This window comes from Balaenoptera borealis, assembly GCF_965194805.1.
Source record: "Balaenoptera borealis genome assembly, chromosome: 8".
Taxonomy (NCBI): Eukaryota; Metazoa; Chordata; class Mammalia; order Artiodactyla; family Balaenopteridae; genus Balaenoptera; species Balaenoptera borealis.
This window is the reverse complement of record NC_138865.1, coordinates 89,777,442-89,801,281: the sequence shown is the minus strand read 5'-3', so window position 1 is coordinate 89,801,281 and position 23,840 is coordinate 89,777,442. Positions and strand designations below refer to the sequence as shown.

The 23,840-nt window shown below is 49.1% G+C and overlaps 1 protein-coding gene across 6 annotated transcripts in view; it reads right to left on the bottom strand.

Annotated features, from left to right (window-relative positions):
• COL15A1 (collagen type XV alpha 1 chain) overlaps positions 1–23,560 on the bottom strand; it is a 99,596-nt gene extending 76,036 nt beyond the window's left edge. For 3 of the 6 annotated variants that reach the window (XM_082403758.1, XM_082403760.1, XM_082403761.1), the window contains exons 1-2: positions 22,974–23,181; positions 22,806–22,891 (exon numbers count right to left, since the gene is read on the bottom strand). In XM_082403758.1, coding sequence (XP_082259884.1) covers positions 22,806–22,891; positions 22,974–22,984 — 97 coding nt within the window. In that variant the 5' untranslated portion in view covers positions 22,985–23,181. Of the gene's footprint in view, positions 1–22,805; positions 22,892–22,973; positions 23,183–23,451 lie in introns of those variants that run through there. The other 3 variants (XM_082403762.1, XM_082403757.1, XM_082403759.1) reach the window with 3 other exon arrangements.
• Positions 23,561–23,840: the final 280 nt, after the last annotated feature.

Sequence of the window (23,840 nt, the reverse complement as noted above, 5' to 3'; positions counted from 1 at the left end):
CCTCCTGGGGTTTGGTAGCAGAACGATCCGGGCTTGAGCCCTGGGTCTACCACTAACTGGGGTGTGACCTTGGGCAAGCCAATTCGCTTCTCTGAGCTGTAAACTAATCTGTACAGCGGGCAGCAATAAAAGCTGGCTCCCAGAGTCACCATGAGAATGGACAACACGATGGGCCAGGAGCACTCAGGACCCAGAGACTAGGCCAACTCTGGGCCGGGTACCTTCATGGTCTCTGCAGTTCCCTTCACAGTCACCCTCCAACTGTTAGCCTTTACAGAATTAATAACAGAATCAGATAAGTAGGCCCAGAGACTAGGGAACTGAGGACCTGAGCCTGGAGAGAGTGGTATGACTCTCTCATTCTGTGACCGGGGCCTGCAACACCCGCCTACACACACACACACACACACACACACACACACACACACACACACACACACACACACACACACACACACACACACACAGTGGGTCTTGCTGTGCTGCTGCTGTGAGGGCCTTCAGACCCCTTCCTCACTGCCTTCCCCAAACCTGGGTTCAGAGCCACTGCAGGGACCCCGTGCACCAGGTGGTACAGTAAAGGCTAGCAGGTGTGGGCAGGCATGAGGGCCACGGGCATCTGGGAAGGGTTCTGTAGTAACTCCTCTCAGTTTATGGCCCTTCCTTTTCCATTTGGGGAACAAAGACTCTTTGAGTGTGATGGAGGCCTTGACTCCTGAGGGTGACATCAACTGCGGTGAGTCACCACTCCCGGCAGCAGCTCCGGAGGACTCAGCCCGGGGCTCTGCAAGGAAAACTCACAAACTCACTGAAGCGGGCCTGGAGGAAAAGGGGCCTGCCCCGGGCACGTGAGGGGCACCAGAGAGGAACAGGTGGCAACCTGCTGGAAGTGGGCAATTTCAGGAGCTCCTGAATGTGCCGGGCTCCGCACTGCAAGGGGACACAGAACCAATGCTGGCAGGGCAGCAGGGTCAGGGTAGATGATCAGACGGTTCCCAACTGTACCCCGGGGCCAGGGATGGCAGGAGGGCAGGGAGGGGCACGGAGGAGGCCACCAGCAGGAGAGGGGAGGCTAAAGGAGGCCTGCCCCTCAGCTCCCTAACACACGCAGATACAGTCACACATGCACACACACACACATCCAGATTCACGCTCATAAAACCACACTCATACACACACTCTCACCTATCCACAACACTCCCACGAACACTCACACACACATTCACAGATACAGATATCCATACACACACATTCACACACTCACGCGTGTATGCACACATATCCATACACACACCTTCACCCACTCTCATCCCATACTAACACACCCTGACACCGTCACACACTCACACACACATCCACACACAAATCATTCGTGGAGACTCTCTCACACATTCACACACCCACACTCATCTACCCTGATCCATACACTCACACCAAACAACTCAGACTGAATTTGCTTGATATTTTGGGTTCCAATTACAGCCTCATTTGAAAAGGATTCTGCAGCTAAAAACTAACCCCCCAACACAAAGCCACCCATTAGAAACCCTTCCACGTTATAGATGTTGAAGTGCGGGCACTGCAGGGGCAGACGTTTGCCTGGGGACCCACAGGGAGTCTGCAGCCCACTCTTTCTTCTCTAGCTTCCTCTTTAAAGGTCTGGAGATCTTCAGCTGCACTTCCTACACACAGGGTTTCAGTTTCTCTGATGTGGGCACATTTTCTGGATTCTGCCCTTATCAGTAAAACCTTCTTCTCAGGATATTAGATTTGGGTCATGTCTTCGCACAGCATCGAGCCCAATTAACTCATTCTCTTGGAAGCAATGCTAGAAATGGCTGAGCAAGAAGTATGAACCGCAGGTGATACGGGCATCTGGCAGAGCCTGGCACAGGTAGGTGCCCAATGAATGTTAATTTCATGAATGTATGAGGAAAGTGTAACAATAGCTCGTGTGTAGTGAGTCCTTATTATGTCCTGCGTGCCATGTACTTTACCTGCCGAGCAGTGGTTCTCAACCCTGGCTACACAGAATTACCGGGGAGATTTTTAAAAAATATTTATGCCAGGGGCCCACCGCCAGAGATGTTGATTCAGTTTGTCCAGGCATGGCCTGGGCACCAGCCCCCCAGGTGATCCTGATTCACAGCCCCGGAGCTCTCCACAACCACCCCACTCTTACTGTTCCCAGTCGACAGATGAGGGAACAGAGGCACAGAGAAGTTAAATAACTTGCCCGAGGGCACACAGCTATCAGGTCCTAGAACTGGCGATTTTAAGATATGAACCTTAAAGGTCTGAGGCAAGGAGTTGAGTCTCCCTCTGCTCCTCTGCTCTCCAGGAATGTCACTTCAACCCAAGGCTGCCCCACTCCAGGGAGCACACCTTGACTGTCCCGGCCCTTGGTGACCTTGGGCCCGTCTGCCTCCCTATTCCCATTGCCCCGCTGCCGATCCCCACTGCTCTGAGCGCCAACACTCAGCACCTGCCTCTCAGGAAGGAGCTTTGTCCCCAGCGAGAGACAGTCTCTCACGGGCTGCATCTTCTGAGCAGATCTGGGAGGGAACTGGACTGCCACTGCTCTCATTTTGGCCAGCCTGACATATGTTCCAAACTAGAGAAGGATCTCCAAGCAGCACACTATTAGGGAGAAAGATTCAGCCAGGTCTGGCTTCAAATCCCAGTTCAGCATTTAAAAGCTGTGCAACTTTGCACAAGACACTTCATCTCTCTGAGCCTTGGTGTCTACATCCATAACACAGGAATAATGCCACCTACTTCAGGAGAGACTTTCGAGAATGACTTGAGATAATAGATGTAAAATACTAGGCAGAGGGCCTAGCAAAGCATACATTCAATAGAGCACAGTGGTTGTTGTTACTGCAATTATCGTCAATGATATTAGCCTTCTTTTCTTTCCCCTGAATAATTGCCAGGAAAGATAGGTTTGTGCAATTTTCCCTCTGGGTCTCAGTTTTCTCACCTGCAAAATGGGGTGAAATGACCTCCTTCAGCTTAGTTGCAGTGAAGGTCAAATGTGGTTCTGCATGTGAAAATGCTTTGTTAAGCATAGCCTGCTCAGGTGTAAGGAGCAACTAACATGGACAGAGAGCTCCAAACAGGTGCAGGGGCCTGAGAGGGCTGTTTTTCTCAGATTAGTGAAATTTGAACATGCTGAAATGCTATAATGTGGCCAGTGGAACTTCATAAGCAGAATTTCCTGTCCCAGCCTGGGAATGGCTTGAATAAAATGGAGTTGACCAAGAGGAGCTGGAACCTGGAAATTGGTTTAGCATTCCCACTCCATCCCCTCCTGACCCCAGGGCAGGACGCTACGGTCAGGCTAACTGCAGCTGCTGGAAGAAACAACAACTAAACGATAATAATAATGGCCCATGTTCACTGTAGTGGGTTGAATGATGGCCTCTAAAATGATAGGTCCATATCTTAATCCCTGGAGCCTGTGAACGTGACCTTATTTGGAAGAAGGGTCTTTTGAAGATATAATTAAGGATCCTGAGATGAAGAGACGATCCTGGATTATACAGGTGGGCCTTAAGTCCAACGACAAGTGTCCTTATAAGACACAGGGGAGATTTGACAGAAGAGAAGGCGACATGATCATGAGGCAGAGACTGGAGTGATGCAGTCATGAATCAAGGAATACTGAAAGCCCCCAGAGCTGGAAGAGGCAAAGAAAGATTCTCTCCTAGAGCCTCCACCGGGAGTGCAGCCCTGCCAACACCTTGACATTGGACTTCTGGTCTCCAGAACTTTACCAGTTTGTGGTAATTTGTTAGAGCAGGCAAAAAACCTAATACGTTCATTGAACACTTACTGTATGCCAAGTTCTATTATAAGTGTGGTGCCTGGACTGAGTCATTTAATACTCACAATAACCCAGTGAGGAAGGTATTATTACCTGTATTTTATACATGAAGAGATTGAGATGCAGAGGGATGAGGTCATACAGGTAGTAAGTGGCAGAGACAAGATGTGGACCCAGCCTGGGTCCATTCTCTATGGACACAGGGTTAGGCAGGGCCCTAGCTGCGATGGGGATTCCCTCGGATCACAGCACAGCCACAGCAAATGAGCTGCCTCCCAGACAGGCTGATGGGAGGCCGAGTGCCCTGAGTGACTAGATCCCACTGACTGACAACAGGGAGAGTCAGCCACGTGGCCCCAGCTGGGAGAAGGAGGTTGGTGATCTGTGGGATGCATAGAGGCTTGGGAGGTCCAGCCCAGGGGGCCTGGGCATGTCAGCGAGGGTTCTACAGCCAGGAGGAAGCTTGTGGCCTCCAAGGGAGCTGCTCCCCAGAGAAAGCCTGTCCCAAGCCGGAGGAGGCCACGCTTCCAGGAGGGGCAACAATAGCTACTTCCCTTGCCTCCCCACCTTCCCCTTGCCCTTCCCTGAGGGAAGTCCTCTCCAGCCACACTGGGAAGCTGGGCCTCAGGGTTGATTTTTTCCTAAATGCCTGCAAATGGATCACCCCACCTTGCCAAGAAACCCTCCTCTGGTAAGTTTCCCAGGAAGCTCCAGTTCCTCACTTCTATGTTATTATCTGTTTATTTGCCTATGTCTCCCACCAGCCTGTGAGCCCTTCGGGGGTCAGGCATCATCTGTTTCATGTTTATATCTCCCAACTTCATCCTCACCCCTCTAGCACAGGGCCTGCCTGAGTTAGGCAAAAATTGAGCATTGATGGAGGAATGAATGAACGAATAATGCACACATGAGTGAATGAATGAGCTTAATGGATTCTGGAGAAGAGTGACCGTATGCCTGTCTTACCATATTACATTTATTGTCATCAATACATACAATCAATACAGTCTTTTTCAGCAATTACAAAGAACTCTAATGAATGCCAGCTGTTTGTCACAGTGATCCCACCAGCACCATTTAGCTCAATATGCACTTAACAGCCTAGCTCTCATCTGATCCAACTGTTGAAGTATAATATAATATTAATAGCCAAACAGAGGCCTGATGTTAACTTTTCTGAGGGCTGCAATCTTCCATCGTTTTGGCTGACCCTTAAGCAAGAGGGTGCAGAATGACCAGCCTTCTGAAAAATGCCTGCCTTGGCTCTCACCCACCAAACTGAGCTGGGAGTGCCGCTCTAAAACACACTGGGCTCTTAGATTTCCGAGTGCATTCCAGCTGCCTCCCTGGAACAAGGGTCCGGGTAGGGATTATGGACAACGTACGCTTCCCCTTCTCGTGATATACTATTAGGTTCTTGAGGTTTGGCTGGAGACCTCAGAGAGGCTGCTCGTCGCCTATCTGGGGGCTAGAGCATGAGCTAGGGCCACTGGGCAAGATGGGGAGGGACAGGCCAGCCCTCGAGGTCCTGGGAGAAGAAGGGTAAGATTCCTGCTCCTTCCTGCATCCTCACCCCAACCTCCAGCCCCACGTTGTAAGGCATGGGGGTGGGAGGGGCATCGATGGTGGGAGGAGCTTGAAAGAGTAATTCTGGAGCTTTCTAAGTCTCTAAGTAAGGCATGTCCTTGGGTATTTCTTGAGTTCTTTTGCATGATTGACACCACGTGGTCCATAAAATCTCTTACAGAGTTAGAGGTGCTAACCATATGCAATTCAGTCATAATTTACATTGTGCCAGCCCCGAGAGAAATGCAGCCACAAGGGGAGGATGGATCTCGGAAGGGGAGGCAGGAGTGGACCTCCCTGTCTTTCACTCTATCCTGGTCCCAGTCCAGGGTTCTGGCATTGCCCACAACCAGCATCCAGTGGCCACACTTGTCTGGACTTGGGCCTGGGGTGGACTCTGGAAGATCAAGAAGACTCGGACTCTGGTCCCCAAGTAGCTCTCAGCCTAGTAGAGAGGGCAAGACACCAACACACAGAGCCCTGGTACAGGTGCCTGAACTGAAGGACAGGGCAATGGAGATGGGCCTGGAAGGCTCTGCACAGGTGAACATGGTGGAGCAAGCAGAGCATAAGCAAACCTATGGAGTTAGGAAACTGAGGGGTATGTGGGTAGTCCCGGGGGATGGGAGCAATGGGACTCTTAGGTAACCTCCAACATTAGCACAGAAAGGAGAGAATTATGACGCCAGGTTAGAAGTGTGAAGCCAACATCAGCTCATTTACTCTCAGGACAATTTGATAAGGTGGGGACAATTGCACTCCCATTTTGCAGATGGACAGACGAAGGCTGAAGGAGACCAAGGCCACAGAGCTGGACTGGTGTGGTTGGGACTCACACATGGGTCATCTGAGGTCCTTCCCAGCTCCTTCTACTCTTAATCACTTTTTCACTCGGGAGACTGGAAACAGTTTAGGGAGAGCCTTGAATGTCAAGCCAAGGAGACTAAAATTTATGCAACAGGCGATGGGGTGCCTTGAAAGGTTTCTGAGGAAGGCTGCCACTGACCATTTTAGGAGGCATCACCACTTCACCTCGAGCTGCTGCCCCGGCAGTCAGGCCCCTTCCTTTCCCTTGCCAAGCAGAGGGTGGAATTGGGCGATTTGGAATGTGGAGCGAAGGCGGTCGTTTGGCAACAGCAGGAGACATATTTTCCTGCAGCCTCTCAGCACTTGGCATGTGATGCCGTGGGCACGGCCCAGGGCGTCGCAGCAGATGAGCTTGTATGAATTCAGCCAGGACAGGGAAGCAGCCGGCAGAATGAGTTCACAGCTTCAGCAGGAGCTGTGAAATCTCGCCTACACTGAACAGGCTGATAGAGGCCTGGAGACTCGGGGTGACCTTCAGAGCTGGGAAGGACTTCAGTCCAGTGTCCCCACGATGAGAAAACTAAGGCCCAGACTGACGATGTGACTTGCCCAGCATATCGTGTTCCCACAGTTATCGACTATCCAGGCCACTCTTACCCACTGCCCTAAGAAGGTGAGGCACAGGGACGTGCTTGGTACACAGTAGGCACCCAATACGGGAATGGATCCATAGTGGGGCCTGTGGTCCTCACATATAACAACTCGATGCCACTGAGTAGGGGGAAACAAACGACGTAAGAAATTTGTCCTACAGCTGGTATCAAACACACTGCTTCTTTCTACAGATTGTCCTGCTCCACTGTGCAGAGACCTGCTCTCTGTGGGATGCTGGAGCCCCGTTTGGCTCTGAAATGGGATTTGAGTTTAAGGGAACAGCCAGAACAGATGGTGACCCTGAAGTCATATTTTGAAACAGGCTGACTCTTGTTTAATCTAGATGAAAGTATAGCTTGATGGCCTCCAAATGTTAGCTGGAGGAAGAGCCCGTGCACCTCCAGAGTAATGAGAGAGGGAACCAGACCCTCCAAGGTGCGTACCCAGGAGATGCCCCTAACTGGAGGCCTGAAACTGAGGGTGACCTCGGGGGCACCCGAGGAGGACGAGCCTCGAGCCTCGCCCAGCAGATGCAGGGGAAGGACGTGGAATTCTGTGCCAGAGAGACCTGCACGCAAGGCCTCATCCACTTACTAGCCTTGTGCCAGTTCCTTAACTCCTCTGAGCCTTAGTTTCATAATCTGGACAGAGAGATGACAATACCCAGCCCTCAGGGTGGTGGTACAGGGTAATGTCAGGTGCTGAGCACATCTTATTTATCTGTCCGTTCATTCATTCATTCATTTACAAATATTCTCAAGCACCAGCCACCAGGTGCCTGGCACTGCTACTGTGGGAGATTCACGGGTGAACAGGACAGATGTGTCCCCTGCCCTCGTGGTGTGTATGCTCTAGCACTGTGTTCCTGGATGGGCAGAAAAGCCACCTGAGGGCTTTAGAAGACTGATTCTCGGCTCCATACCAATCAGGACCTCTGGGGGAAAGGCCTAGGCCTCCACATGTTTTAAAAGCTCCCCAGTGACGCTGCTGTGCACAGGGTGCGGTTCATGGTTTCGGGGAGAGCTCTCACCCACCAAGGGCTTGTCGTCTCGGGCTCTACCCTGAGTGCCCCACACAGCCTGGGAGGTGGGACCTCCACTACCCCCTGTCCAGATAGGGAACCAACCCTCCTCCTGAGCAATTTGCCCAGGTCACACAGCTGATAAATGGAAGAATTGGGATTTGAAATCCAGCTGATGTTTCCAAAGCTCAGCTCTAACCATACGCTGCTAGGCACAGAAGAGACCCTCAGTGTATGTGAATTCCTGTCCCCCGTCTTTCCTCCCACATCCCTGAGGATGGGACAGACGGACAACATGTCTACAGTCAAGCAGCAGCAAAACTGGGGAATTTGAGGGTGGTGTGATGCCACCCACCTGGACATCAGAAAACCGTTCTAAATCCAGTTCTTCTATATTCTGGCTGTGTGACTCTCATCATGTCCCTTGTTCCCTCTGAGCCTCCACCTTCCCCTCTGTAATTTAGGAGAGCCAGAATAGAGGATCCTGAAAGTCCAACATTTTCTGGGTCCTCAAGGTCCCCGGTGGGTTTTGATGGGAGCGAGGTATTTGGGGGACCCACGGACCCTAAGAAGGGAGCTTAGGAGCCCCAGCTACCCAAGGTGCATGAATGGTGAACTGTGCTTCTCCCTCAAGGAGCCTGGACCACACAGGGTAGGAGGCTGCCTCCAAAGAGATTCTTAGAAACCTTGAACTTGAGTGGGACTGGCCAGTCTCCCGCATAAATATGCATGAACAGCATTTTTCACATTCCACCCAACCTTCCCATGCTCGTGCACCCACACACTTATTCCTGGAAAGGTAAATTCAGATTGAGGAGGGAAGTTTTTTACAGCCACCAACACACACACATCTATTCATTCAACTAGCATTTATTCAGCACATGCTGTATGGCACCACTGTTCTAGGTGCTGGGGATCCAGCAGTGACAGACAAGTTCCTTCCCTCGTGGAGCTGAAAGTTCTAGTACAAGAGCTATGGAGAGCAGTGACCTCCATCTCGTCAATAGCAAAAACAAAACAAAACAAAACATGTCAGTAGCCCCTTCCACACACAAGTGCGTTAGGTAACTATTGATGGAGGAAACGTTTATACAAGAACGGGTTCTTGTACCCGCTACCATAATTCCAAGCCTCCCACACCAATTGGGGATCTCAAATCTATATATAACATCATCTCCACTAAAGCATCACCATTAGAGAGAGGGGACCCTATACCTGAGGGCCTGGGTCTAGCCAGAGCCCCACAGAGCTTGGAAATTTAATTAAAGCCTCCTCCCTTATCTTTAAAAGCACTTAAGTTTTGCACTCCATAATAATTGTGGGCTGTTTAATATAAAAATATTCTAAATTATTTTCCAGTTGCTACTGGACTCCCTGAGTTATCAACCGCTGAGTAAAATGGATGCAGGAAATAAACAATGTGGCTTTGCACACTGCTGTCACACAGCCAAGGATCACGAGCACACCCAGTTTGAGAAGCAGGTTTCTAAAGGAATGGCCTGGACAGGAGTGGGTAATGAATCACCATCTCCCACCATCTCTAAAGGAATTGCTTCCCATGTGAAAACATCTAAGAACTTCCCACCCAAGTTATTCCCCTGCAAGACCTCTCTGTTCCCTGGCAAGAGAATTCTGCATGTGCTTGTGGATACACATTCTGAATACAGAGATCCAGAGAGAGAAATCAGAAGACATAATATAAGATCTGGATGAGCCTCAGAGCTGGTCCAACCCCTTCATTTCACAGACAGGAAGAAGCTTTTCAAAGCCAAGACTAACTGGAGACTAACTGCAGAGGGCAATTCTTAGAATCCTTTTCTCGTGTGACCTTCACAACCTCTCAGCCAGGCAGCTGTGATGGCCTGGGAGGCTCTGGGTGGCCAAGGTAATACCAGAGACTCTGCTCCAGGCTCTCAGTCAGACCTGCTTCCCTATCATTCTACTGCAAGTCTCTCATATACACTTCTCTTGGGCAACACAGAGGTGGAGACCCTGTGCCCCTCCCTGAAGCCATAAACTCTCGGGTAAGTAGAGGCAAGAGCAGGGCAGGAAAGAGCACCCAGAGGCTCTCAGCCCATGGACCCTGGGCTATGAGCACTGGGCAGGACCCAAGGGGCAGTGGAAGCCCAGATGCTCACCCAGGGCCAGGCTCGGGAAAGCAGCTACTGGACGGAGGTTCTGCTTTCATGCTGGAGACCCCCCACTTCAGCCCCGTCCCATCCTGTCCTGTCCCATCCCAGCCTCCCCTCCCTTACCGGGCTCAGAGAATTGACTGCTCAGGCCACACCAGCGGCTGCTTCCATCCTATCCTCATCCTGTTGCCTCTATCTGGAACATTCCACTCCTCTTTTAACCCACCAGCCCCACCCCCTTTCCTGGCTAAATCTATTCACACCTCAGATCTCATCTTAAATGTCACAACTTGGGGAGACTTTCCTGACACCACAGTATTAGAGTGGCCAGGCATGTGCTTTCATAGCTCCCTGCGCGTCTTCATAACACTTTTTACTGTTTATAGACATTTAGGGTTTTTTCTACAACCCTTTATTTAGTGTCTATGTCCCCCATTAGATTCTAGGCTCCATGAGGAAGGGAACCATGCTTATCTTGTTCATCATTTTATAGCCAGCATGTACACACTGCCTTGCACACAGTAAGCAGTTAATAAATATTTATTAAATAAAAGTGAGGGAATAAATGAGTGAATGAAAAAGCTACCAGGCTATGACAGGCAGGATGACCATTTATACCTAGAAATTTTGGCATTAATTCTATCCAACTCACCCACCCATACTTGCAGAGTCCTTGCTTATCTCCCTGCACTGGAAGGTCAATGATTCTGAACCCTGAAAATGAATGGCACTGTCCCGGCTCTCCCCATCCTTAGGTAGATGGGCTTGCAAGTGACTCTGATGGAAGGAACCAGGAACAAGCAATGCTGAGGGAGGCCATAGGAGGGTTTAGGAACCATGTCAGTTAGCACTGAGGTTGAACGTCGTCACCGTGGCCATTACCCTTCATTGAGGGATCATGGTGTGCCAGGCGCTGTGCTAAGAGCTTTGGGGACATGACTCCATGTACTCAACCAAAGAACTCCGAGATAAGTACTATTATCATCTCCACTCTACAGATAAGGAAACTGAGGCTAGAAGAGGACTGGTAAATTGTCCAAGGTCACCAGCTAGTACGTGCAAAGCCTAGAACAAAACCAGCCCTGCCTGACCCCTAGCCCCAGCACTTGACCACCACGCTACAAGGTGCGCCCCTCACTTCCGTTTCACTCCCATCAGCCAGGGGCCGGGGTAAGGTGTAGATTCTGATGCAGCAGGTCTGGGGCTGGACCGGGGAACCCTGCATTTCTAACAAGCTCCCCAGTGGTGTTGATGCTGCTGGCACAGGGACCACACTTTGAATACCAAGTCTATAAAGGAGAAAGAGGATCTCAACAGGGCAGGGAGAGTATTCCAGACTGTGGGGCAGCGCTAGCAAAGGTAGGAGGAGGGAACATACTTGTAAATTCAGAGACAAGTGGAGTTCAGCGTAGTTGGAGCCAGGGCCCCGTAGCTGGAGCCAGGGCACCGGGAGCGCTGGGAGGGGAGAAGAAGCCTTGAGCTCCAGCCCGAGGAGAGTGGAATTTAAGGTGCTGTAAGGGAAAGCAGGGAAGGGTTTTAAGGGGATGTGACATAATGGGACCTGCCACTCGGGTTGCTGTGAGAAGATGCACTAGAGGACAGAGAGATGGGAGGACCTATTGGCCAGGACAAGGAGCTGCTGTGACAGTCCCTTAGTGAGCACGACACAGGCCTGAACCCAGTGGGGCAAAGGGATGAAAGGAAGAGATTGGATGCAACAGACCTTGCAGGAGCAGAATCAGTTTCTTCGAAACAAAGCTACAACACTCTTTCCAGGTGCTAAAAATATCTCAACCAATCCATGCACTGCAGCGACAGTGCGGAGATGACAAAGCTGATGGCAGATATAAATTTAGGTGCACACAATTATAGCAAAGTCTCAAACAAAACTACTCTTAGAAATGGGGCCCACCAACCAGTTCTTCCAATCGGCCGTACAGTCTCCGTGGTGACCCAATCTTTTCCTTTCTTTGCAGATTAAGTATCTGAGTCCAAGAACAGAAGTGACTTCGTCAAGCTTCCCAGGGAGGGTCCAGACCCCAGGAATCCTACCACTAGCTTAGTGCTGTACACCCGAGAGCACTTCCTTCAGCAGAGAAAATGAGGACATTCAGCCGTCGTTTGATAGCAGCCCACACTTGCAAATATTAAACAAGAAAAACCATTCCACTTCTTCAACTGGAAGCTCATATTCTAATAAAAGGGGAGGGGGGAAACGCTGAAATGAAGCCATCTACTCTAGACAGTTAAGCCTGAAATAAAATTAGAAAATGTGTCACGTGGAAAAACTGCAGTGAGAAATGATTTCATTTTTCCCTCCCTTTTTCTTTCTGTGGGAGAGTGAGCAATTTGGCATTTCAACTAGACAGGGAAGGAGAGCAGCTGTGGTCTCTATTTCGTACCAAATACACACAGCCGTTGGGCACAGTTCTGTATCCTGACCCATGGAACAGGATGTCAGTGAAGGATGGGAACTGGACTGAGCGCTGCTGAGTTGGATCACCTCCCCCAACCGCCGCAAAGTTTGGGCGAAGTGAATTCAGATATCTTAGAATGTTCCCGCTAACAGAGCTTTTAGGATTCACCTGGTCCAACCCCCTCGTTTCCCAGATAAGGAAACTGAGGCCCAAAGAGAGCCAGTGATTTGCACAAGACAGAAGAGCAGGGGAACAGCAAAGTAGAGCCCCTCCAGTGCCTCCAGGGTACTGGGGCCCCACCGTGGCTGGCGGTGACCTGAATGAATATAGCAGGCTTCCACTGGGTTATGCGTTTAACAAGCATTGACTGAGTACCTGCCAGAGCCAGGCATGGGGCTAGGTGCTGCGGGTACAGGGAGAATAACCTTAGCTTGGACTCTCAGGGTGCCCCACCCCTGGCATTCCAGCCACCCTGGGGGCTGTGAGCTTTGAGATCAGGCTAAGAGGAAGGATATTCTTGGAGATGAGGCCAAAACAGCACACTGGTAGGACTTCAGAGGGTCTCAAATGCCATGCTAAGGAGTGTTAAAATCATTTCCTAGGGCTGCTGTAATAAATTATTGCAAATTAAGTGACTTAAAGCAACACAAATGTATTACCTTACTGTTCTGTAGGTCAGAAGTCCAACACAGATCTTGGATAAAAATTAAGCAGATCATGCTCCTTTCTGGAAGTTTTGAGGAAAAATTCCTTTTTTTTCTTTTTCTTTTTCCAGGTTCTAAAGGCTGCATGTATTCCTTGCCTTGTGGCGCCTTCCTCCATCTTCAACACCAGCAAAGACTACTCAAGTCCTTCTCACTTCACCTCCCTCTTCCACTTTTAAGGACGCTTGTGATTACACTGGGCCCACCTGGGTAACCCAGGATCCACTCCCTTTTTGAAGGTTAGATGATTATCAATACTAATTCCACCTGCAACCCTAATTCCCCTTTGGTAACCTAACATATTCATAGGTTCTGGGGATTAGGATGTGGACACAGTTGGAGGGCCAGTACTCTGCCTACCACAGTTGGTTAGCATAGGAAGATGACAAAAGGTTCTAAGGCAGGGGGTGACATAATAAGAGCTGGTTTTACACTGCTGCTCAAACTTTAACGTGCATGTGAATCACCAGAGAGCTTGTTAACAGGCAGATTCTGATAAATTGGGTCTGTGAGTGGGACTGGAGATTCTGCATCGCTACTAAGTTCCCAGGTGATACTGATAATGCTGGTTGGTGGACCACACCTGAGTGGCAAGAAGCTAGAAGACTCCTGTGGCTGCAATATAGGGGGTGGGTGGAGAGAATGGAGGCCAGGAGACAGACCTGTTTGCTGAAAACAAAGACAGAACAAGCCAGGCACTAAGACTGTGCAGCTGGAAGGGGAGAAGCAGCTGGCTCACCTAACTTCAGATGGTTCTTTGTGTGACGCTGTTGAAACTGCATGGATTTAGGTGTAGTTTGTCATCGGCTTTTGGACTCTCTGTTCTACAGGATGCAATGGTTATAATTTTCCAGCATTGGAAAGGCATACCTTCACTTTTCTTTCATGAAATGTATTCCACCCCTGACGTATCTGTTACACCCAGCCCCTGCTCCCACCCGCTTTGGCCCCTCCACCATTACCACCACCATCATCACCATCACCATCACCATCATCACAGTGCATGGCTGGGGGTGGTCTTCCAGCAGAGCTGGAGGCTCACACAGACTCTGCTATGGTCCGGGGTTCCTAATGCTAGGTTTTCACTAAGATCTCCACAGTCCCAGGCTTTGAATATTCATTCATGAATGTATTCAAACACTCACTGTGTCCATTTGGTGCCACGTCAGACGCTGAGGAAACATGGATAAATAACATAGGGTTTCTGCCCTCAAGGAACTCACAGAGATGTGGGAGCAGGAAGGAAAGAGGTACAGAACTGGTCACCAATTACAGGCCCCATGCTTCCCTTCTTACTCCTCATAGTAGGAATTATTGTCCCAATTTACAGATAAGGAAAACATGGATAAGAGAAGTCACTGGCCCTGGGTCACTCAACAGAGCTGAGATCTGAACCCAGGACGTGGGTTCTGGGGTCCAGTGGCGGCTCTGCCTCTCACCTGTGTTGCGACCACGGACAGGGCCTTTCCTTTCTGGGACTCAGGATTGTCACTTTTGAAAGGAAGCCACTGGACTGCATTGTTTGTTCTCAACCCTGGCTGCACTTTAGAATCACACCAAGAGCTTTTGAAACCTGCCCAAGACTGGACCCCAGGCACATTAAGAACCCTGGACGCGGGGAGGACTGGGCTTCAGATTCCTCTTGAATCCCCGAGGTGATTCTAAGGTGCAGCCAGGGTTGAGAACCACCAAGGTCCTTGTGACCTGAGCTCTTGCATTCTAATTTCCTGAAGAAGCCTCTTCTCCTCTAGCCCTACCACAAGGCCTGTGCCAAATGGATAAATGAATGGTAGGGGCGAGGGAGGAATCCCCAACTCCATTTAACTAAGGGCAATTTGGAGCAGTAATGCTGGCACTGTCCCTTGCGCTGTTGTCATTTTCTCCTTTCAGTTAGAAAAATAGCATCAGTGGACAAAGGTGCAGTAAGTTAGGTAGGTATTCTCTTATGCTCTTGCAGGGAGTACAAATTACTATGCCTTTCCAAAAAATGCAATGAAAGCCTTAAAAAAAAAAAAAAAACGGGCAAGCACTAGACCCAACAGTTTGTTTTAGGAATCTGTGCTAGGAACTAGTCACAGGAATGGTCAAATAAAGAGCTACAAGAATAGGGTCATCACAATAGTGTTTATGGATGTAAACAATTGGAAACAGCCTAAAGGCCTAAAAGAGGCCTAGTTTAATTATGGGACATCCACATAATGAAATACTATTTCGATTACAAAGGATTTAGGGAAGACTATTCAATGTTCCAGAGGAAGTATCTAGATAATTGTTAAGGAAAAAAATGCCAAGCAACAAAATACAATGTACAGAAGGATCTATTCGCATTATAACATATGTGCATATTTAGGCACAGAAGATAAACTTGAAAAACAGTCCACCAAATGTTAGCAGGATTTATCTCTGACTCATGTGAAAATATGTGACTTTTTTAAACTCCTTTTTTTTTTTCAACCTAGATTTTTACAATGACTATTATTTTTATTATCAAAATATCTTAATGTTACTGAAAAATATAAATCTCTTCTTTCAAAGCTTGCTTACCTCCCTCCGCCTCCTCCATCTTCTGGTGGACATGGACATCCCTACTTCAGTGTTGAAGAGGCTTGCTTGCACTCTCATTAGGACACTCAGGACAAGGTCCACAGCATTCAAGCCAGCTGCTGCACACTGGTCTCTACTACTAGATTGTGAGTCCTTCCAGGATGGGCACTGGGTCCAGTGTGGCTCTTTAGTCACCCTGCCACCTATCCCAGTGGTCCTCAGAGAGGGCTGGCAGCCAGAAGATATGGGAGGAAGACAGAAGTCTATAGTAGTAGCCAAAACACAGAACAGGGCAGACAGTTTTGAGGACTTCAGCAGACGTTTGCTTTGGGAGGAGACTAGTTGCAAAGACCTCCTGGTGGTGGAGGGGACTTTTAAGCTGGGCCTCATTTGAGTCCCTCAGTGATAGGAGGGGTGACTCCCAGACAGACCTAAGGCAGGGCTGCTCTCTGCAAGCCAGACTCTAGCCAAGCTCCCCAAACCAAAAAAGGGGCTGCCCTAACACCTGAAGTCAAGGGTCCTGCTCACTTAAGAGAGATATGAGGGCCCTCAGAACTGTTTTCTGCCCTGTCCAGTTCTTTAAGTCATCCATGGCATGCAACAAGTGTGAAATGAATTGGACTGGATAAAGTTGGGTTGGGATGGATTACATTGGATTAGGTTGGGTTGGGTTGGGTTGAGTTGATTCTGATTGGAGATAAGGGGTGGGTTGCACCCAATAGGTGACCTAGGCCTCATTCTTGCCTCATTAGATCTTGCCCAGGAAGAGGTCTGGGGCTTCTCCAGGTTCTGCTCTAACCCTAGACTTTTTTCTCTTGAATTGGGGTAGCGGAGGAAGGTAGTCAGTCAGCAAACCGGGCCACTCCAACACCTCTGACCCACCGCAGCTCCCTGGGCTCTGTGTCGACAGCAATAGCTCAGGCCCCACAGTCAGCCGCTCCTCTGACTTTGAAGCCTTAGTTGCTCATCTGTTCTCCTTCCTGCATATTTATGTCTTAAATTGAATCTTATTGTTAAGATTGCCTTGCCTTTTATAACCCTCACCTGCCCACCACCACTATGACACTCCAAGTATCCAATCATATCATGAGAAAATTATGTGATAAATCAGTCTATGCTAAGGAATTTACAGCTTAATAGAGGAAGCAGGGGTAACTTCCCTTACCAGATTTTAAAACACGTTACAAAGCAACAATTATCAAGACCATGTGGGATTTTTTTAAACAACACATACGCACAAGAAAGCAACCAATAGTATGTATAAAGATTCCACAAAAAAATTCTATTATTAAAAGAAAAATTTTATATGATAACCAGAAGCAGTACTAGGATGGAGGAATAGTTTACATTTTAGTTAGTATTTCAGGGAATCCTGGGTACCACTTTGGAAAAGAACTGACCTCAGAATACACTTTATGTAATCTGTTTAATCGATGGTTCATTTTAAATGGATCAAGCTGTAGACATTCAAAGAAAACTTGAAAATAAGCTCACATATTTAGCTAGCACAGAAAGATAAATGTGCAGCTTTTGACAAAATAGAGGCTTTCAGGAATAAGATGAGTGGGATAAGCTAGAAAATAAATTGTTTACACAAATAGATGTAATGAAAAAAAAAGATAAAGAGCAAAGTAACATTAGTGTAAATTCCAGCCTCACCAGTTATTAAAGTCATTAAAGAAAAGAAAACTAAAAGCCCTATAACGTGCCCTGATTACTCAGCCATGGCCACTCCACAGCTGGCAGAGCCATGGAAGACTCAGGATGACTTAGACACTGCAGAGGACATGGTAAATCGGCACATTCTCTCTAGACCACAGCCTGGACCTGCCCATTCATTCCCTCTTTGATTCATTGAAAGAGTTTGGGGAGCATCCACTCTGTGCCAGGCCCTGTAGGTTCTGGGGTTCAGAGTCGGGCAAGGCCCAGTCCCCACCTCACAGAACTTCCTGTGTAGTGGTGGGGGCAGACAAGTAATCAATGATCATGGTCCATTCTGGGAAGCCCTGTGACTGAGAGATGGTGATATACAGTGTTAGCCCAGAGGAGAGACACTCAACATGCCTGGTAGAACAGGAGGACTTCCCAGAGAGGAATCTTAAAGGATGAATGAGGGTGTGCCAGGTGAAAAAGGGGAAAGGCATTCTCAAGAAGGGACTGGCCCATGCAAAGTCACAGAGGTGGGACAGTGAATATCTCACCCAGAAACCTGCCAGGGAGCGGCTGCTGTGAGCCCAAGTCAAGAGGGACATCGTGTGAGTGGAGAACGGGAGGTAGGCAGAGGCCAGACCACAAGGGGTACTTGGGGGCAAGGAGCATGACTCCATCCTAGGTACATGGAGAACTCAGAGAGAGCAGTTAAACTAAGGAGCGGCATGATTCAATTTGTATCTCAGAAAGATCCATCTAAATAGATAATAAGAACTATCCAACTAGTTCTGTTATTTGATGGGCAAATCTGTTTGAGGGGATCTAGTCAAAGGAAATAATCCCAAAAGAAAACAAAGGTCATTTGTCTGAAGATGTTCCCAGCAGCACTATTTATCATAATGACAAAATGGCCAAAGTCCACGTGGCCAACTCTGGATGAATGAGGCATGATCCACACCCTCAAGGTGCTCTCATAGGAAGGAGAGAGAAATAAACATACTGTCGGTACAGGGGGGACAGTGGCTGGTGCCTGGAGAGACAGGTGAAGGGCTGTGGCGGTTTGGTGATGAGAAAGCTTAGCTGGGGAGATCCAGAGAAGGCACCCTGGAAGAGGTGCCGTTTAAGCTGGGAGGTAGAATTAGGCCCTAAAGAGAAACAAGGCGAGGGAGTGTATTTTAGACACGGAGATTCATCAAACCTTGTGCAAAGTCAAGGAGACTGCAAAATCCCAAATATACATGGAGAGCTGTGTGTGGTTCAGTGTGCCAGGGGTTTTCAGCCTTAACTCTGCTGTAAAACACATAATGGCAGGACATTATGCCACCACAGGCATTCCTAACTTTAGAGAAAACCAGAAATTTAGCCAGTAATTAAAACATGACAATCATTCATATTCATCACAACTTCTAATGGTATGTGAGCAACATGAGCTCATTTCAGGTTGGGGCACAGGTAAGGCGGGAGGCCAGTGATGTAAAATCTTAGGTGTGACTCTTACCCCCTTCTCTCTCACTCAGGAAAGCACATCAGCTGGCCACCAGCAAGAATGAGATGCTTAGAGGGAAAATCTGAACCTGCCCTGACTGGTATTCAGAGTTTCCGCCAAATGGCCAAGAAGCGCATGAAGAGATGCTCAACATCATTGGTCATTCAGGAAATACAAATCAAAACCACAGTGAGATACCACTTCATACCCACTAAGATGGCTGTAATCTGAAAAGTAGAAAATAACAAGTGTTGGCAAGGACATGAAAAAATTGGAACCCTTGTACATTGCTGGTGGGAATGTGAAATGGTTCAGCCACTGTGGGGAATAGTTTAGGAGTTCCCCACAATTTAAGCACGGAATTATGATATAATCCCGCAATTCCACTGCTAGGTATACAGCTGAAATAATTGAAAACAAGTACTCAAGTCCATATACCCAAATGTCATGAAAGCACTAATCATAATAGCCAAAAGGAGGAAACAGCCCAAAAGTCTCCATCAATGGAAGAATGGATAAACAAATTGCGGAAAACAACGGACTATTATTTGGCCATAAAAAAGTGAAGTCCTAATACATGCTCCAACATGGATGAACCTCAAAAACATTATGCTAAGTGAAAGAAATCAGATGCAAAAGGTCACATATTGTATGATTCCATTTATATGAAATATCCAAGACAGGCAAATCCATAGAGACAGAAAGCAGTTTCATGGTTGCCCCGGGCTGGTGGAGTGGGGATGGGGGGAATGGGGAGGGACTGCTTGATGGGAATGAGGTTTTCTTTGGAGTGATGAAAAGGTTTTGGAACTAGAGATGATGGCTGCACAACATTGAAAATGTACTAAATGCCACTGAATTGTCATTATGAAAATGGCTAGTTTTATGTTATGTGAATTTCACCTCGATTTAAAAAAGTAAATCAAGATATCCAAATGTCCAATACATATACGAAAAGGTAATCGACTTAATAATCAGGAAAACATACATTAAGACGACAGTAAGATTCTAACGTGCACCCATTAGAACTGCAGGAGTTAAGCTCACTGACAACACCAAGTGCTGGTGAGGATGCGAAGAAACAGAGGCTCTCCTACCAGCTTGACGGCCGTGAGCCCTGGCACAACCATAGTGGAAGCCGCGCTGCCATTGTTCATTTGGAGGGCTTGCCTACCCTGTCAGCCAGCACTGAACTTCCATGTGTACAACCAACGGAAATGTGTGCACATGTGCACAAAGAGACGTGGACAAACAGCATGTCAGAGACACGCTACCATATTAGCCCCAAATGGAAACCACCCAAACGTCATTGGAAAAAAAATGGATAAATAATGGACAGTAAATTAATACAGTGGGATACTGCACAGAAAGGAACATGAATTAACTACAGTGAAATGCAACAGCATAAATGAATCTCAAAACTTAATATTTAGGGAAAGAAGCCAGACACCAAAGGAGACACCCCACATGTATAAAGCTCAAAAAAAAAGAAAAACTGAACTTCAGAATTTGGGGATCCATGCTTAGGTACTAACGTTATTTTCTAAAAGGAAGGAAGGAATCACCATAAAAGTCAAGGGGATGGTTACCTCTGAGGGGAGGGAGGGAATAATCACAGCCAAAGGGCACAGGAGAGCTTCTGGGGGCTATTCCATTTCTTGACCCACTTACATGAAAGTTTGCTTTGTGAGAAATCATGGGACTGTATTTTTGTGCACACTTTTCTGAATAGATGTTATATTTCACAATAAAACAGTTTAAAGAAAAGTAGATCATTTGCACATATTAACATTTTGTTATCAGGAACAAATTAGTTATGACACCACTGCCCCTGTCTCACAACAACTTCCTTATCTTCTAAAAGAGCAGGCATTCCAGTGACACTGTAACTTTACCAGCTCAGCCCTCACCCACTAGGGGCACAAGGATTGATGCGAGGGACAAGGGGTCAACTGACAAGGGTCTCTTTAAACAGGGTGAGCCAGGAAACCCTCAGGAGCTGAGAAGCCTGGGGTCTCTGGACCTCGTTTCCTCATCTGAAGCACAGTCCCAGTACCCAGCTCCTGGAGCGATTGTGATGATTGGGTGAATGAAGTATGAACATATCACACATATGAAGTGGTTTACAAGTGTTAGCCTTATTAAACTTCATGCCAGATTTAGTTTGCAGGAGGATATTTCAGGCGTAGGAAGATTCTCCCCTCGAAGGACACTGAATATCCATCAATCACCCATCAGTAATGGGTATTCCTAACTTTAGAGAAAACCAAAAATTTAGCCAGTAATTAAGACACTACGATCATTCATTCTTCTCCTGAGGGTTTCCTGGCACTCCCCTTTTACATTAAGGATAGGGACAGGACTTCCTCTGTGTTAGAAAAACAGCCCTGACCTGGCATCCAGAGAGCCAGCCTACAAACGCAGGAGGAGAAAGAAACACCAAATTTTCTTTCCCCAGAACCTTCTTCATTTTGGGGGTGGGGTTGCAGCAGAGTTCACAAAAGACCACAGAACCTGAAGCTGCCCTCTGCCGCTGAGTTGGCAGTACCTTATATCACATGCAAAACTGCAATGTTCTGACACGGGCCACGGTGCTGAGAAGCCAAAACTGTGCTCCAGCTGCCCTTTGGTCTGCAAGAAATGCCAGGCTGGACGCTCTGGCAGGAAAAGTTGTCATTGTGTTTGAGTCTTGCTCCCAAGGAGGCAAGGATCTGGGCTGTCCCGGGCTTCCTTCAGCACACAAAGAGTTAACCATGGCCACCCAACAGTCCTCAGTTTCCTTCACAGAGTCAGAGGTTGTGTCCATTCCCCCCCACCCCCCACCAGATCCCATCTCCCAGCACACTTATTCTGTGGAGACTGTGTACTAATCTCCTAAATCCAAAAGCAGTCCGAGGTTACTATTTGGAGAGTGGTAGCTCTCTTGCAAAACTGCATGGAGAAAGGGCTGAGCAGGGAAGGACCAGAGTCTAGAGACTTTGGCACCCAAGCCCTGCCTTTTGCACAGGCCAGTTCTTAAGCCTCTCTCACCCTGAGTGTCCTCTTCTGTAAAAATGCCTGCATTGCTTTCCAACACAGCTATTGCAAGGATCAACCTGTAGTTTCAATCACTTATTTTGTGCCCAGTATGTGCCATGGTGTGGAAAGCATATTATTTCTAATATCTCTTTTAATCTTCACAGCATTCCTAGGAGGAAAGGTCGTCTAAGTATTCCCCTTTTTCGGATGGGGAAACTGAGGCACAGAGTGGTGAAATTCATTGTCCAATGGCACCTAACACAGCCACAATTCAAGCCCAGGAAGCCTGAACACACTTTAACTCAAAACTATTTTAACTCAGACTCCACTAGTCATACAACCGCCTCTGGGTGCTGGTGGGGAAAGTGAGGCCTGGGAACAGAAGGTACCAGATCCCCTGGTCCCCAGTCCATAGCTCTTCCCATCGCGCATGGAGCTACTGCCCACGATGGATGGGACTCTCCAGGTAACTCAGGGCTAAGTTAGGCATCAGGGCAATTCAGTCCCGTTATTTCTTGCGCGGCAAAGCGCCAGGTGTCTCAGCTGGCGGTCGTGCTTCCGCACCTGTGTACAGAGAGGGCACCAGATCTGCCCTTACAATGAGCCAGCCAGCACGCGCGATCTGAGCGCGGGCCCTGGGTGAGCTGGAGCTAACTGTCCCCGCGGAGCCGCTGGCGCTGTCACTGGGCTTCCAAAGTCCCCCTCTGCCCAAGATTGGAAGGGCCGCACCTAGCTCAGACACCTCGGGTACCCGGACAGCACTCCACCCGCTCCGGCGGCCCAGAGACTCCCATTCGCCCCTCGAACCTCCGGCAGCGCCCGGGGAAGCCGTGGCAGAACCACCAGTGCGCACCGAGAGGCGAGGACTCCCTTTTATGTCCAGGAATGAGGCGCGCACCGCAGCCGCGCCCGCAGCCAAAACCAACTTCCCCTGGGTGCGGAGGCAGCCGGTGCCATCCTCTGGCCGGGCCACTTACCTGTCGCGGAACGGGTCCGGGTGACAGCGGGGAGAAGCACGGAGATGGAAAGCAGCCACAGCAGGCGCCAACACTGCGTGTCCCTCCTGCGAGAAGTGGCGGAGGGAGAGAAGGTGAGGCGGCCGGGAGGACCCGGGGGGAGCCGGGGCGCGGGGCAGCGAGTCCTACCTTTGTGCCATCCCGCAGTTCCGCGGGCCGCCGAGCTCCGCGGACGGCTACGGGCTCTGCGCGTGGGCCGCTCGCCTTTCCTGCCGGGAACAAAGGCGGCGCTGGGCAGGGGCAGCGGCAGCGGCGGGCAGAATCCGGCCCGCGCCCTGAGTCACCCGCGCTCTGAAACCCGACTCTGCCGCGCCCTGCGGTCCCCCGTGCGCCGCGCCGCGCCCCACCTCGGGCAGTGCCGCAGCGGCGCACTCACGTCCCGTGGCTCCTGGCCGCGTGGGGAGGCCCCACGCCCCTTACCCCCTCGACAGATGCGCGCCCCCCCCAGCCGCGGCTTCCACCCGGGCGGCCTTGTGTAACCGAGAAAAGCCCCGCTCCCGCGCTCTTGTGGGTCAGCGGGCAGCTCCCTCCAGCCCTCACGTCTGTCCCTGTCCCGGCTGCCCCGCAAACAAAGCACTCTCTTTACGGGCCAATGAAATCCTCTCACCAGCCCAGGAAGGCTGGAATCGCTCTGATTTCCCTAAATGACAACGAAGAAACTGAGGCTCAGAGAGACGCGGTGAATGTCCCAAGTTCACACAGCTGGACTGGGCTCCTGACTGCTGTGCCCCGCCCTGCACGCCTGACACACAACCCCCTTGAATGCCCAGGAATGGCCCCTTTGGGGCGGTATAAGTGATTCATGTAAATAAACGCAGCAAAGAGAACCCTAATAAAAATTTTAAATTTATCTACTATTGCAAGGTTTTCCTCTTTATACCTTGCCGGCACCACCATCCTCCACCACCAGAATGTAAGCTACAGAAGGGCAAGAATTTATATTTGTTTTGTTCTCTGTCTGAAATAGTACCTGGCAGTAGGAGATGCCAATAAACA